General features: G+C 34.6%; 1 protein-coding gene across 5 annotated transcripts in view; it reads left to right on the top strand.

The window, feature by feature from the left end:
• The window catches only part of LOC145673132 (cartilage acidic protein 1-like), a 58,605-nt gene that overhangs the window by 6,561 nt on the left and 34,269 nt on the right, over positions 1-17,775 (top strand). For 4 of the 5 annotated variants that reach the window (XM_081742534.1, XM_081742535.1, XM_081742536.1 and 1 more), the window contains exons 2-4: positions 3,455-3,520; positions 8,663-8,755; positions 13,468-13,706. In XM_081742534.1, coding sequence (XP_081598660.1) covers positions 3,489-3,520; positions 8,663-8,755; positions 13,468-13,706 — 364 coding nt within the window. In that variant the 5' untranslated portion in view covers positions 3,455-3,488. Of the gene's footprint in view, positions 1-1,430; positions 1,481-3,454; positions 3,521-8,662; positions 8,756-13,467; positions 13,707-17,775 lie in introns of those variants that run through there. The other variant, XM_081742538.1, reaches the window with a different exon arrangement.

Here is a 17,775-nt window from a genome sequence, read left to right as displayed (position 1 = left end):
TGACGTTTCCACATATCAAACCATCCGCATTACGTTTATCTACTTGTCACCTTTTAATCAAGGGGTCCCGTGTTTAATTCTCGCTTAAATCACAACCCATCTTTCAAGTGTAAACCAAGTAGCGATTCGAGGTGTCCCTCTAAGCGAAAGTCTTCTCCGTGGTAACCTTGGTATTTCATAAGCCTAAACATACGAAATGAAACCAAATTATATATTTCTATTTGAATGAATGCCTGTTGTTTTATAAAGAAGCCAAGGTTGCTTAAATATATTGATAGAAATTGTCAAATTTATCAACTGCCTACGTAGCTTCCAACATCAGCTTGGATTTGACTTGGTTTTAATTTTATTGAATGATATCTACATACCAAATTTCTAATTTAATACCTCAGTTTTATAGTATTGATTATGATACGTTGACCTTAAAATTTTACATGCAAATACATAAAGTTATAACATGATTTTCCCAATGGCTAAGGCGGTAGCTTCCCGATTTATATATAATTCTGTATAATGTTTTTACTTGTGTAACTGTTTATCTTTTTGTCCTTCTGAAATGACTCTTGACAATTATATTAACAAGTAGGCCTATGTAAAGATCAGTACAACGTATTTTTATCAGGAGTCCTTTGTGAGTGAGTCGGCAATCGTATTTGTGATCAATTAGTCCCGGTTTCGTGTCCAAATGGACAATTTTTCTTGGATGTAAGCCGAGAAGCGGTTTGGATTCCGCTTTAAGCTTATGTGACCCCTTCCAGTATAACCTTGTTGTTGCATAATAACACCAAGGCGAAACAAACTAATTTCTGTCCATATTTAATATAAATACATAGAGTAAATTATTTAAACCAAAAAGACCTGGTTTTTTGGTTTTTTCAATAAAAACCACGTTTTTTGCCAACCCTGGCCAGTTGGTTCTGAAATCATCTTCGACAGCAGGAGTTCGTAATAAGGACAAATTTAATTTCCAGTAAGTTAGTCAGTGGGTATGAGATACTCCTTGCGAATATTAATAGTCATTAATACTGAAGGTAGGAATGCGCCGTCTTACAAGTAGATTTCGGATAGTCCAAACCAGTCACATAGCATGTTGCGGTCGTAATCCCTCGATAAAGCATTGAGCTCCAGGACACGAGCGCAGTGGTATTGCGAACTTTTAATGCAGAATTAAAGTGACCTATAAGGGACAAATGTTAGGGTGAGTTCGGTAGTAGAGATAGAAGATCCTGAGTATAGAATTCCTCACGCGACTGTCTATTGTTAAGCTGGTGCGTAGATGTTAACAATAGAAGTGGTATCACATGATACCTCTACCATAAGGTATACGTCGCACCTGAGAACTTGTATACCCGTTGTATAGGCTATAGCGTTTTTTTTCTTTCTTTCTTTTTTCACCTAAGAACTCGGAGATCGCTTTTGTCAAGACATCGTCAAAATTAGGTTCTATCATGGACATTCTAAGCTTCAATTGGTCTTGAAGGTGCGTATTTGTGATCTGAGTTCCGAAAGTGTTGTTGTTTTGTAATACACTTCATATTGCTTATAATAATTCAGCATTTTTCACAACAGGCATAGAAGGCCGCTGGTTCCCTATCCCTGGTCTACACGTTTACACTTACGTAAATTTTGGCTAGTTAAATCAAATCAGATCAGACTACTCGAGAGATTAAAGCTGCATTTACCAATCCAACTAGTATTACAAATTTAAACTTTTAAACGAGAGGTTAAGAATTTGCTGAAGAAGCGCCTGTTTTAGTGTGTTCAATATTTAAAGGTAAAAGTAACATAATTATTTCATTTATCTTTGTATATGAAGCTTAATTATAATTGGAGAACTTTATGAATAGTTCGTGCTGTGTGTATATTTTTACTGCTTTTATTGTTACTATATGGCCAAGAAGCTCTTCATTACTGTTTAGCTGTGGAAGACAACAGAATTTGTGATCTAGTTCGTTAGTTGATATTCCGAGGCCGATTATTACAAAAGAAATCCGCTGACGTTGGTGTGTTAACACAGTTAAGTATTTATTATAATAGTAATGCTGTTGTTATGTAATTTGTTAGCCCCCTTACTCTAAAATACTTACTTTATATTGAGTCTTGTCTTACTTTGTCAGCGATGTTCACTGTTTCATTTGCTCCTCTTATGTTTTGAGATTTTGTTGCTGAGTAAACACACACTTCGATAAAGAAACTTTCTAGCACGTTAGCTTGTTCATGTTAAAAGAAATTCGATATAAAGTTTAGTTTTCATTTTTATTTGTTGATTTGTATTGTTTCCCTCTTTCCGCCGAGAACGTTGGTGATTCATAGTTTTAAAGCATTGGGATTGGTTGGTAACGAACGTTGTTATCCTATGTGTTTGTGTTGTCCGTATGTTATCTGGTAGTTGTGTGAGTTACTCGGTCACGGGATACAGTTAGCACGTGTTTTTTCTTTTACTATTTGTCGGAGGTCGATATTATAATTTTGTGAATTATTTTTAATGTTCTTATTGTTTTATTCATAACATGCATCAGTTGAAATGGGTTATTTGGATATCGAAATAGTTTTATTTTAATTACAGTTTTTGAAAAAGAAATTACGAAAATGAAAGTAGGAAGGGTTACATCATAGCCGTAGTACAACCTTTTGCATTACACTAGTTGCAGTTCTTTCTTTTTTATCCTTTCTACTTTTAATTGTAGGGATTTCCTTTCAAAAATAGAATAAAATCATCACTACTTCATTAATCAGATAACAGTTTAAAATTGTATTTGTTTTAGCGGAATATCAACTATCAGCTTTACAAGAATTGGTTGTCGAAATCATACTAACAATATGTCAATCCTTTTAGCAGGACATAAAATTTTCGGTTTCCAGGTCGCCGTTGCTGACCAAGTATCTTTCTATGGCAATAAATATTTGGCCTTTACTTTGTCTGAGAGAAAATAGCAACCAAACTCTAATCCTCTGATCCCGTTAGATTAAGACCTGAAATTTCGCTTATAGATATCGATATAGATATAGGTATACTGTATATATATATATATATATATATATATATATATATATATATATATATATATATATATATATATATATATATATATATATATATATATAAATAAGGGTTCCTAGAGCAGGATGAGTGTTAATTAATCTGAACGATATATGCCAGATTGTATTTGTATTAGAGCTCCCCGTGGATAAGCGGTTAGCGTACGCGCTTTTGGCGTGGGAGACCCGGGTTCGCTTCCCGGCAGGAGCTCATTTGGTTCGGATTCTACATTAATCAGTAGGTCTCGTCTCATATAGCCTCGCTGCTGAAAGGGACGTTAAACTCAATCAAATCAACTCAACTGTATTTGTATTAATAAGTATTTGGTGGTCGTAACGCACCAACGTAGTAAGTTCAATATATTCACAAGTTTTATCAGCTGTTGATATTTAATTGTGGTTTTTCTCTTTTTAGTTCACAGATACTGTGTTGATAGGAGTGAGTGAGGATGTTTGAGGACATCACTGAGAGAATTTTTAGGTAAGAGTGACTTGTTATCTGATGGGTTTTGCAAACCATAATTAAATTAAGGTTGCCATTTTCATTTAAATAAAAGTAATACATACAGCTCTTTTACATTTTCAAATGCTCTCGATGTTCTTGTTTTGATAATGCATAGGTTATGATAAGATAGGTAAACAGAATAGGTACAAGAAAAATCTCTTAAGAAAGTATCTGAAAGTCTAAAGTTGTTCAGAGTGTCAGCTTACCAGGGGGGCAGTTATAGTTAATAGAAGTAAAGAAGTTAAACCACCTATACAGGTACCCTAACAATAATTTAAGAATAACCTTCTACAGAACGCACAATATTAATATTTAATCAATTTAGGACTATCATTCCCAGAAAACTATGAAAAAATCTTTCTACAAAAGTTACTTTACCGAAGTATCCGCACACTCAATGGTAAAATGAGTAGGGTCTGTAATTTGGTCTCAGGATATGTGAGCAGTGTTTCTTCCAGACATTTTTTGGGGGGGAGCACTGCCCCCCGGAGGACACCAAAATAATACGTCTATAATATAATAATAAATAGAATAGTATCAGCAGTGCCCCCCCCCCCAGAATATTAAGAGTGCTCCCCGGAACATTTTTTCTGAAAGAACGACTGTATGAGAGTTTTTGATAGCATCGTGTTCTTGGATTTTTCCGGAGTTCTCCCATTTCCCTCTTATTCTCATTTCACCAGTTCTTTCATAATTATGAGCTCCTTCGTTGCCAAGCGAAGTAGCATACGCACCTTTGGTGTGGGAGACCCGAGTTTGATTCCTGGCGGAGCTCATGTGGGTCGGGTTCCACGGTAATCATGCAGCCGTCTTATATAGCCTCGCTGCTGAAAGGAAAGTTAAACTCAAAATCAACTCAGCTCAACTCCTTCATGACTATTCAATTTCATTGATCATCTGTTTCCGTTACGTAAAGAAAATAACCGTAGGACATGAAACTAAAATATTTTATTTGAAAAATGTATTGGTATACTGAAGCGCAAACAATATCTTGTTCAAGTTACCATCCTTAAATTATCGAATATATGACATTCTTTTAGAGAATGCTGGACTTACTTTCTTTTGCCTACTATACATTAATTGCAGAAAGCACTCTTTCAATTGCTGTATTACTGTTTGGAATTGCAAAATAAAATTACCAAATTTTAAGAATTTCTCTGCATGTTTGAATGCTATTGTTACTTACACTATAAATCGTGAAATAAATTGAACATTCCAGAACTGATCAAAAAGGTTCCACTCATGTATGGTCACACCTTTATTTCGAACACATTGTTGACAAGGAATAATTTCAGGCTTTCCAATGCTCCTATTTTTTCTATATATTTGCGTCTCTTCCTACGAACTCCTATATTTCATACATTCTAACAAAACCTCCTATATTTTTGTAGCATTGCTACTTTCACTTGTGAAAATAACATAAGGAAATAAGGTGTGGTAATTAAAGTGCTTTTTTCTCCACAGTAGGGTGGTTAAATGGAAACTCTTCTGTGTTTCGTGCTTCCCTTCTTATTGTCTATAATTACACCAAACAATATACAATTAGCTGATTTTCCGATGCAGATCCTTTTTACATTTTCCTTATGGTCGTTGCTTAATACTGGTGAGTTACGTACGAAAACACCACGAAGAAACTTGTATAAAATTTTGCAACGAAATAATTACCCATTTTGTTATATTTAAAGAATGTATGTTCATATTACAATTGGTGTAATTTCCATGTTTTTTTTTTTTTGTTTTTTTTTATTTTTTTTTATTTCTACTGTTGGATAATTAAAATGTTTCTTCCAATAGATAGAAATATTGTTATATGAGTTTCTTTGTTCCTTATTCTTTCAAAATGTTCCAAATGCACAAGTATTCTAGGAAATAATTGAAATGTTCCTTTTTAATTTCACGAAACCTATTTTTTTGTGATTTCTTATTGGAAGACCTGTAATTTAATCACTTTTTGTCTTTAATACTATGGAGTTCAAACCATTGGAAACACACAGATTCTTTCAAACTTCTGTAGGTTACCAATGTACATTTCATAGAATCTTTCGAAGAGCTTATTCACTCTTGTAGGTAACCAATGCATGTACTTCATAAAAATCTGTACTGTCCTAAAAATGTGTTAGTCTCTTTGCAGTGCATTTTCCGAAAATATTTGCAATGATTAATTTCTGGTTATACATTTGTCTTACTTTGTCTTTCCAAAAAAAAAAAAAAAAAAAAAAAAAAAAAAAAAAAAAAAAAAAAAAAAATTGCCGAACCTAACAAACTTTAATTTCTACAACAGAATTCTTTTTCGTTGTAAAACGCATGTTTCCTAGAATGAAGAAATTACAGATATAGTTCTGAGAATTAATTCTCAAAGAAGGATCTTAATAATCTGAGGGGAAACTGTTTAAGAATTTGTATAATTTCTTGAAAGGTTTTAAAGACAAAGTGTCAAACACATGTAAATCTGATTAAATATCGGACAATTCAAAAATAAGAAAATGAAGTATTTCAGTTTAACGTCCCAGGATTATGCTCTTTAGACTAAGGGAGATGGATGATTAAGGCAAATGAATGATGATAGAATCGGTGGAATGAGAATGGTCGAGGAAACGGGAGTACCCCGAGATAACCGACGGACACAATGTTGTCCACTACAATCCAAAAATAATTTAAATGTCTTACTGACATGGTGAAAAATTATGAAAAAAAAAAAAAAAAATGCGGATGATGTCCGACTGAAGCCAGATGGATGGCAACTCTATATAAGGCACCTAGTATAAAAATCCACCACATTCATTTCGCTTAGTTTCGAGTAACCTCGCAAAACATTCTGTGAAGCTCCATATATACACTTACAAAGTTTCATATTTGAAGGGTAAGGGGAAAAAACAATATTAAATCGCGGTTTTCAATATTAAATCGCAGTTTTCTCGAAAATGCAGTTTTGTGACATTCCTTCTTTTTTACCCTTACCCTTCATTTGAACTAGTTTTTTAGTATGAAATATTAAGCTTTTAAACAAAATTCTGTTTCCATGGAATTCTTTTAGATCAAACATATGACAAGCAATATATAACTCAATTTCGGTAAAAAAAAAATGGGTTTGGCGGCTTATGATACTAAACGCCTCATATGTAGGGTAAACGAGCAGTGTAGATTTTCCATACTTTACCATCAAACACTGTAACATTTGTTCTGCCTAGGTATATGAAGAACATGAAAATCATGTTAGACATCTACCATAATTCATTCTCAATAAATCCTTGAACAAGGTACGGAGAAGACAGTTTAAAAGATTCTTTTAAAATTAAAAGAAGGACAATAAAGAAATTTTATACAGCAACACTTTAGACCGATTCTTAGTAGTCATTCGCATGAAAAATGACACAATTCACACTTACATCTTTCTACGTACATAACTGGGGACATTAATATCTCGGATTCTCTCTTTCAGCTTGCTTACAGCACGTAAGTGGTCTCGTTACATATTTAATAAATTTTGCTTGCTGTTCGTATTTCTTTACCTTAACCTCCTTATTAAGATAGAGTTGTCAGAACATTCGAAAATTAACAGACTAGGTAATACATAGTTTGTTTTGGTGTTAAGGAAGTTTTCAGTAGTTAATATCCATTCTTTGCTTATTCAAAGGTAATTTACTACGGTTACTCCGAAAGTTACATCCATTTGGCTATAGATTTAATAAAAATCGTATAATCTATTTTTTAACTTAGTTACAATGTAAATTCAAACACTCGTCATAGCGTTTCACGATCGTACGAAGCCCCTTCGACCGTCTGGAAATTCATCCAACCTGTCAGGGCATTTTGAAGATTCTCGTTTCAGTGAACAGGATGTCTATGGGTCACAAATGTCACGAAAAGTCACGAAATCAGAAAACGGTCATGAAAGTCACGAAATTTAGCTTTTGGGTCACGATTTTTTAAAATTGTACAAATGTAAGTACAGATTGGAAAATTTTGTTCTATAAAACGTCAAAATTCACCACCAAAATGTCTATAGTCGGCTTTAGACGCTACCAAATCGCAAGCAAAGTACGTTTCTATCGCATGGATGAAAGTTCGGCCTAATTCGTACCCAAATTCGCTCTTGAAAATGTTAGGAAATTTTATGATTTGATAAAGAAAAGGTCACGAAAGAGTCACGTAATTTCATTTTGGAATTTTAGTACACACCCTGGTGAAGTGCTGCGCCTAAGCCATTGCTTCATGTAAGTGAGAAGGAGCCAAGTACGAGCTGTACAAGAGATGATGAAATTAATCGTCTTTTATTATTATTATTATTATTATTATTATTATTATTATTATTATTATTATTATTATTATTATTATTATTATTATTATTATATCGTCATCACTAGCCACAGAAGTTTTACAGTTCCTCGGTTCATCATGAATGCTTGTTCTTCCTTGTTTTAAAAATCTGATCTACTGATGCACAGCACCTTCACAATTCATAATCCATATCTGCAGCTGACATTTTTTGCCCAAAGAAATCTTATTACTGTGCGTACGGTACCTCGCATTTGGTGGGATTTTCTATTTCATATTTTGTAACGTTCACCACCATACGTACAACAGTGCAATGCTCTTACTATCATAGCTGGAAAGACTTACTGAACCACAAATTGCGTGATATAAAAACGATAGTGCTCCACCCATATTAGTGTCACACTACGACGGCGCTTACTTTCAAATTACCTTCGTATTTTGTACAAGTAGCTCTTGCTTCAGCAAAAACATGACTTTAAAAATGAAGAAACGTAAGAAAATAAATACGAAAAAAAAAAATTAAAAACTTGCAAATTGGTATTGAAGTCAGGGACGTACGTAAGGGGTGGTTCCTGGAAGTCTGGATCCCCTTCCCCGAATCCCGACTTTTCTGTAAATTTAGTTTAATTTTGGAGATAATTTGACCAATTTTAATATAATTTGTCTTCATATTGAATTTGAACCTTCACGAAATAAATTTCTGCAAGCGTCCCTGATTGAAGTTAATAAATAAGTAATTGCATATTTGACTATGCACTCTAGTAAAGAAATCTGATTGATAGCTTAAAATAACAAAAAAATGATTGTGTACCATTTAAATAAAATTTTAAACGTATTTTACAGACTTTATCCAGAGGCTAATCCTGCTCAGTTAAACTATGGAATTGCTGTGGCTGATGTTGACAATGATGGGAACTTCGAAATTATAGTTGCTGGGTAAGTAACGTACTATATGAATGTGATTATATTTCGTATTTGTTTTGCTAACAATCTTGTGTAAGTTTTACTAAATAATACTTTTATCTATTCCTTCAGCGCAAACTTATGCCTTTATGTTGTGGTTACGTTTTTTGGTTTATCCATGAAATCTTATTTGGAGTGCATTGCGAGTGGTTTTAGTAATCTATACATAACAAAACTTTCTACTATACTCTTGATAGTAGAATTCTAGTACTTAAACCTGATAGTTATAGACATGAATGAAATGTACAAGCTTTGATGTGTAATTTCAATGACTCTGATTGTTGTGTAGTGTCTGTGAATTGTTTGTGGTGTAACATGCATAGCAGTTGACAGAGCAGAAAGAACTGCTGTTTGATATTAACAATCACTCTTCCAAACTTCAACAGAATTGACGATGTTCGGAGTTTAAGGTATCTCGCTATACACATACCATGAGGAAGTTCATTATGTAAGTTAAGCTGTCTCCAGCATATTTATTGTGCAGTCATGACATGTGAAGTGTAGTTCTTGTTATGTTCAATACAAGCTAGAAATTATTTTGTATTTTTCAAATGACAATATATTTACAAAATATTGTGTGTTATGCTCTCCATAACCTAGTAGCAGATTTTAATGTAGTTTTCATGTGGTGTTTTTTTCTGAGATTTATGATTATTTCTTTAGTTAATTTGTTTTGAATCTTTCGTCAATCATTATTCATTCACTGTGTGATATAAGAAATCTGTAGGTTCAGTGTCACAGAAATCTTTCCAGTATTACTTCGCCAACCACATTGTCCCGTGTTGGATTCCCAATGGAAGAGCATTGAACAAATTACGGTGGTTCGAATTCCACCTTAAAACTTCAGATCCATGTCTCATGTAGCCTTGGTGCCGAAAAGTGAGGTAAACTTCAACAAAGAAAAAAAAACTAATCAGAATTATTATTAATAACCTCCCGATAATCCTGCTTTATATTATATTCCATCTTCTGTACGTATTCAAAGAATTGAATATGCTGGGACAATTATTTTTGTATTGTTTCGACAATCCTTGCTATGACTTAGTCAGCAAGAGTGAGTCACTCACGAGCTCACAAACCACTTCTTGTAAGACATGTTGTGACCCATCTCTTGACAAGGAAGTAGCAAAACCTGTCGAATCAAAAATGAAAATGAAATTGTTCCACGATTATGCCGACTAGGCTAAAGGAGACGGTGATAATGAGAAATGAATGAAATGGTCAAATGAACAAAGTGGGAGGAAACGGGAGAACCCCAATAAAACTCACGCACACGGTGTGTGTCCACCACAAAGTTTACTTAGCGCGAGCTGGAATCTAATCAGAGACCCCAAGCACCAGAGGTGAACACTCTACCACTGAGCCACCGCGGCAACTACCGAATCAGTGCAGGAATAATTCAATGAAAATATTCTTTTTAAATAAAAAATAATAATCTTGATTGAATTACTTAATGAAAAAATAAGATGTGTATCAAATAATAATAATAGATTTCATTTTAAGCAAATTATACTTTATAAATGAAATTAAAATTGTTAACTTTAATTTGCGTGGAGTATATTACTTATCGAATTTCCGACCACTGTTTCTTTCCTATCTTCTCCGTAAGGGTGTAAACTTTTCCGAATGAGTGCGGATCATTCAGATGATCATAGTGCCTCACATTTATGTGCATAACACCAAAGAATCAACAACCACTTTATTTAAACACGATGGACCATTTTGTTCACTGTTGCCAGATACCAATTCTCGCTTGTTGCCATTAACTTGTACACAAAATCACAAAAATTCTCGCTTGGACAAAGTCTCAGATTAATACTTCGGTGATTTTCCTTTTTAAGATTCACACATACAGCTTGAAGAGTGTTGAAAATTTCCTATATTTATATTAACGATATAATCGTTTATTTTTTATTATTAATTTTGTGAAAAACTGATGGTCTAATGGACGTGCTCACTTTTTGATCTCCGAGACATTAACTGTAGTTATGGGGTAATTTATATAATCCCACAGCTTATGAAGACATCCGAAGTCCAATTTTAAACAGTGTTGTTTAGTCCTAATGTAAAATTAATCAAATACTATTCTTTTTAGATATGACGATTGATTTTGTGAAGAATTTTGTCATCCTTTTTGGTATGTTTAAAAACATAAATGCTTCCATAACCCGGATACAGTAGAGGTCTGCACGGGCCGAAATTTTTACCCCGAGCCCGGCCCGACCCGTGAATTTATAATGAGAGGCCAGGCCCAAGTCCGAAATATGTTTTAGCATTTAGGCCCGTGCTCGTGTGATAATCAAATGAGGCCGAAATAAGCCCGAACTAGGGGCCGCGATGGCTCAGTGGTAGAGCGTTCACCTCTGGTGCTTGGGGTCCTGGGTTCGATCCCAGCCCCCGCCAAGTGAACTTTGTGGTGAACAAACACCGTGTGCGTGGGTTTCCTCGGTGTTCTCCCGTTTCCTCCCACTTTCTTCATTCCACCATTTCATTCATTATTCATCATCACCGTCTCCTTTAGCCTCACCGGCATAACCGTGGGACGTAAAACTCAAAGATTTCATTTTAATTTCATTTCAAGCCCGAACTACAGAAACTTAATAATTAACGCAAAATTGTATTTTTACTTACAGCAATTAGAGGTTTAATTTTGTAGTTGTGCTTTAAAATTTCTCCAGAAAGAACGGTCTAATAAATATCGTTGTACAGTATATTTACAAAGTAAGGCCCAAGAAATATGGTTTTATATTTGAAAATTTACGGCCCGAGCCCGTGCAGACTTCTAGGATACATCTAAATCCTCTTTAGAATCCCTGGTGTGTTCTTTAATCCTAATTTCGATATTCCTTGTAGTCAGTCTGTGTATGCCTAATCACAAACGCATGTCATGTCATAAATTCCTGAATGTACTTTGTTGCTTGGGAAATAGATTTATATTCCGTATACTCAACACAGACCAAAGGCAACAATCTTAATTTTATTTTAAACAATAACTAACGTTCAACACTTACCTAAACAGAATCCCGTCTCAGATGTTTCAGCGTTAATTTTCGCTATCATGAGCACATATTTTCTTAAGAATTTACTTTGCTCTAAGAAAATTTTTTATAATTCATATTTTTTGTAGAAATAACGGTTGTAGGAGTTTACTTGATATATATTTTAGAAAATACACACTGGTGATAGCGGAATGTCTGCGATTGGATTCTTACTCGGATGAACTTCTGTGTTGTGTTGAACTTCCGTTGTCGTAATTATTTGATTTGATTGGTGGGATACAGATCGGGATCTGCTTACAGGCTTTTGTTTCTGCACAGATGGATATTCAGGTTCCTTAACTCATAAAAGTAAGTTAATTACTTATTAGTAGAACGTACGGCATATATTTTACAAGATATAAATTGTATTAACCTTTGTATTCCTAGAAGACTGAAATAACTTCCGATATTTCGGATATTTTTAGCGAGTACCTGCTTTCAAGTAACAGAGAGGTTTAAATCACATTATGCAGTAAGATCTGCACATTTTCTTTGCTTCAAAATCAGTGGAATTTTTTCAATTTATATTTGAAGTAACTGTCTTTTGAAAAATAAAACTAAATACTATATTGGGGGCACACTCCTGTATGTTCCTCTCCCATAAAATCATGTTTATGTGAGTGTGGTACGTGCATTTCATTAATTATTACCCAGTTGTATATTTGTTAATCATACGATTCCCAGGTTCGATTCCCGGTGGGGGCACTCGGTCGAAAAAGTATCAGCCATCCTGAATGAGGTTTTCCTCATTCACACCAGGTAAATGCCGGGGTGGTACCTAACATATAAGTCCGAGGTTGCTTCCTTCCTTCCCTAGTCCTTTCTTCCTTCCCTTTCCCCGGAACATGTGCTCGCCGAGGGACGTCATCCCTCATACGTGACGGACTAACATGATTATTGATGCCGAAAGCCCAGAAATCCTAAATTCTAAATTCATCAGACGACATAGATGTGTCTGATGAGTGTAGAAGATACATATGTCGTCTGGTTATTATTATTATTATTATTATTATTATTATTATTATTATTATTATTATTATTATTATTATTATTATTATTATTATTATTTGATTTTACCTTAGCGTCCTTTAGTAGCAAAACTATATGAGATGAAGATCTACTGCTTAACATGCGATCTAAAACATATGAGCTTCCACCAGGAATCGAATTCAGATCTCCCAAGCCAAAAGCGCGTACGCTAATCATATAACCATAAGAGAGCTCTTGTGTCGTCTGGTGAAGTTTCAAGAAGAAATTAATACTCTAAAATAACTGGGAGGTAAAAATAAACATGGAACTGGGTAAGAATGTATTATGTGCGCTTATCACACTTATATAAACATAATTTTGTAGAGGGAACATATAGGAGTGATGTCTCCAATATAAGTTTTTTTTTAAGTTTCGTACTTCATATATAAATTGAAATATTTCCTCTGATGTTGAAGCAGGAAGTATGTGATGATTTTACTGCTAATATGATGTTAGCAGCTATGATCTTTGAAACTGAATACTCGCTAAAAATATCTGAAAATCGGAAATTATTTCAGTCCACTATAATATAAGAAGGTTATACAATTTTTATCTAGTTAGTTATTGTTGATTAATTAATTAATATTCCATCATTTTCCGTTTTCTGTATTCTTCCAGCTTCAGTGGACCAAATTTGGTATTAAAATGGAACAGTGAACTTCAGCAGCTTGAAAATATCGCCGTAGATGACCCATCTTCGCCTTACTACGCTTTAAGGGATCCACGAGGCAATGCAATTAGTGTTGTTGCCTGTGATATTGACGGGGACGGAAGGGAAGAAATATATTTCCTTAACACCAATCAGGCATTCTCAGGGATGGCAACTTACAGTGATAAACTTTTCAAATTCAGAAACGGTACGTGAAGTATTAGGTATCTCTCAGTGGGTTTATGCTAATTCCATAGGACCTTCTTCTTGGCTTTTACACTCACTAGATGTAAATCTAATACTAGGAATGCAATGGATATACCCGATTGCAATGAAATGAGCTGAGCGAACTTAAACTACGTAATCAGGAAGCGTTTTTCGGTGATTATTCCTCGATGGTACATCGGATTTTTGATTTCGACCTATGTTGTCACTCAGCACGACATACTCTATCAGCGTGCTAAGTTTGGTTGAGATCGGCCAAACGGTCTAGGAGTAAGCGTTTTTCGGTGATTATTCCTCGATGGTACATCGGATTTTTGATTTCGACCTATGTTGTCACTCAGCACGACATACTCTATCAGCGTGCTAAGTTTGGTTGAGATCGGCCAAACGGTCTAGGAGTAAGCGTTTTTCGGTGATTATTCCTCGATGGTACATCGGATTTTTGATTTCGACCTATGTTGTCACTCAGCACGACATACTCTATCAGCGTGCTAAGTTTGGTTGAGATCGGCCAAACGGTCTAGGAGGAGTTCGCGGACAACCAAACGGCTAACCCGAGTATAAGAGCTTCGCTTCGCTCAGCTTAACAAGGCATAGGGATCGTAAACGTCAATATAAGGTCTGCACTTAGGTCGTTGGTTTTTTTTTAAGTTTTGAATATCCCTTGTAACATTAAAAGCAAATATTTACGGACTTTTGAAAAACATGCCTTGTATTTATTTGGAACACTGTATATTTTTGGAAAGGAATTACATGTTTGTATTTTTTTTTTCTTCTCGTGTATGTGTACCTAGGTATAATTGTATGTATACGAGAGCTGCTGTAAAAGTTTCTGCAATCAATATGAAAAAAATAGATGTAAAATTCTGGAAATAGCTTTTTTTTTTTTTTTTTTTTTTTTTTTTTTTTTTTTTTTTTTTTTTTTTTTTTTAAGAGTATTCACCATTAAGATCGATAGAGTTTTGTGTACGCTCGAACCAATTTTTAAAGCATTCTTTCACAGCTGTTGGGAATGCGTCAACAGCTGTTTCTGGCGACAGAAATCGTTCACCACTCATCTTATTTTTCGTGTGTGAGAACAGAAAGAAGTCATCAGGTGACAAATCAGATGAGTACGGATAGAGAGTGATTAATGCGACAAATTTTTACTGAACAAAAAATCAACAGTTAGATGTATTAAATGAGAACTAAAGTTGTGGTGAAGAGTGATGCGACGATTTGGGTTTGTCTTACGTGATGAAGAATGATGACCTCTGGCAAACAAATTGTTGTATACCATTGAGCATATAGGTCTTCAATCTTCTAAAGCTATGGTTCCGACATGTCCGGTATAACCAAAAAAACAAGCAATCATTTGCTTGGACGCACTCCTCAAAGGTAGTACTTTTATTAGTTTTGGCTCACTTTGAAACACCCAAACAGTGGATTGCTGTTCAGTTTTGGATTCGGATGAATAGATCCAAGTGTAGTACACCAATCGCCTCGGTTGAATTTTTTGAACACTTCTTTACCCCAATTGACACGAGCCTGTTTCTGAACTTGGTCAAGTTGTGTGGGATCCAACGGCTGGAAAGTTTTTTTGTACATCCAGGCGATTATGCAGACTCGTATGTATTGCTTTCATGTCCAGTTGCGGCAGTTGGACGTTAAAAGTGGGAGGCGGGGGGGGGGGGGGGGGGCAAGACTTGATCTGAACAATTTTATATCAATGTTAGATTTCCTGGTTCTTTCTAACACTTTGATGAAAGGTTGTATAACTAATAGGATACTATCTTTTTCCATTTAAAATACCGTATATCATATTTCTATTATATTAAGTAAATTCATAACAGCAATACAGGTAGGTACTAGCCCTTTATACTCTTAAACAACGAAAGTGTAAGAAGAGATTTGAGTTCTTGCTCATGAACATCTTAAAATGCTGTCTGGAAAATTGTGTGATCAGATTATTTAATAAATTTGCAAAACAAATAAATGGAAGGGATAATATTAATCATAGTAATGAATAATGACGCTTGTTTTGCAGAAGTTATATTGAAACTGGGAATAATGAACAACTTATACTTTTAATTCCACACATGCCATTAAATGAATGATTTTACTCGTAGAAAATGAAATACAGTAAGTACTGCAAGCATATGCTATGACATTTAAAGAAATATGCAATTGCAATATTAATTGTCTTGAATTGCAATTCAAACACAATTAATGTAGCTTTTTCAACTCAACGAGAAGACAAATAACCAATACGTACTCACACAACGGCAAATATCATATGGAACCATTTTTTTCTATGAAACAGTAATACATACAAAACCTTTACCAGGATGTCCACATTCTGGAAAATAAGTGAAAGTCAGGGAAAGGTCAGAGAAGTAAAAATGTATCAGGTGAAGTTAGGGAAATGGCGGATTAGTCAGGGAAAGTCAGGGAAAAATCGATTTAGGTCCATTGTTCAATCATTGAATTTATGAAATAGGTTGATTTCTTTACTGTTACTGGATGCAAAATGTGGTGTTCTCAATGATGATATTGAGGTAGTCACTGTTCTCTGATATAGTTGTTGAAACTAATTTTCTGCCAGAAACACATCTAACTGCGTCCTGGCTTATTTGCTCAAAAGGGCAAACGCTGTTCTAGAAGAATTGCATGGTGCCAAGAGTATATCTGGACAAGTGGCTGAGAACGCGAAGAAATAGTATTTCCAGCTCACAGTGAAAGCTCAGACTGAAGAATTTAAGGAACACTCGAATGAATTCATAGGCAATGATAGAGATGGTATTGGACTTGGTGAGTTTTTTACATAGTCTTAGGAAATGGGAAGAACTTCGTTGACTTATGGTCAGTTAGAAATTGTGTTTAACCCTTAAAAGGAAACATTTTTTTTACATACGCCAAAGGAAACACGGGTGAAAATTCACCCAATAATTACGTATAAGAGTAAACAGAAAGAAGTATAAACAGGTTTGCGCTACGATCATAAAGCTACTACCAAAGGGAGAAACTTAGCATGGAGAACAAAGTTCAACGCAGTATTGCCAGTTTGCAGCAAAAAGAAATCACTTTCATCTGGGTGAATTTTCACCCATGTTTTCTTTTAGGGGTTAATCTTCTTTCACGGAAACGCATTTTTTGAAAGTGGTTTCACAATAAATAATATTCTCATTATTGACAACTTACAAGAAAAATCTCTGGTGGCTCAACGGATCATATATGATTCTGTGATGAGAATAGGTGGATCATCAGGATTAATAATTACAAGAGGTATGATAAATTCAGTGAGAAGTTCAATGAGACAATATCAGATGTATTTGGAAAAGAAAAGAGAAATAAATGCTGGAGACGAGATGGGGAGAGAGAAACGGAAGATTCAGCAACAACTAAAGGAGCTGGAGGAAAAAGAAAAGAAAATTAAACTGCGGAGACAATAAGAAGGATATTCAGATCAATGAGAAGACAACTATGCGAGAAAGGATGAAAACAAATTTCTAAATGGGTTGCATTTTACAACTGCACCAGCAAAAGTATGTGTTACATAATGTGTGTGTGTGTGTGTTTCTTTTTTAATAATCTGTAAAATCATGTATGAACTGTTTATTACTATAGGCAATATTATAATGCTGTGTAATTGGTATAATAATGTGTATTTTTCTTTTCATATCTTAAGTACTCTGTACATAGTATACTGCACATTTTCGTTTGTAACTTTACATTTTGTGTAATATGTAGGCCTAATCAATATCGGCCTAATGCATATGTTTGTAAATTTACATTCCTGTGGAAAGAAAATTGAAAAAAGAAAGAAACAGAAGCGGAAGAGAACAAGGCCAACTATGGAGAGTGTGGAGGCTGGAGTTCTTTTTCTTTTTTCTATATTTTTAAGTTATTCAGGGGTCAGGGAAATCTGGAACTTTCGTCATGGAAAGTCAGGGAAAAGTCACGAGATCTTTCCTCCAAATTGTGTGGACACCCTGTTTACATTTCCAAATGAAATTATATAAATTAGGGCGTAACTTCAAAAAAGTGGGGGGGGGGCAAATTGTCCCCTCTTG

The sequence above is a fragment of the Thermobia domestica genome, chromosome 16 (genome assembly GCF_964235325.1).
Source record: "Thermobia domestica chromosome 16, izTheDome1.hap1.1, whole genome shotgun sequence".
NCBI lineage: Eukaryota > Metazoa > Arthropoda > Insecta > Zygentoma > Lepismatidae > Thermobia > Thermobia domestica.
The sequence above is the reverse complement of the archived record's forward strand: the minus strand, read 5'-3'. Positions and strand labels throughout refer to the sequence as shown.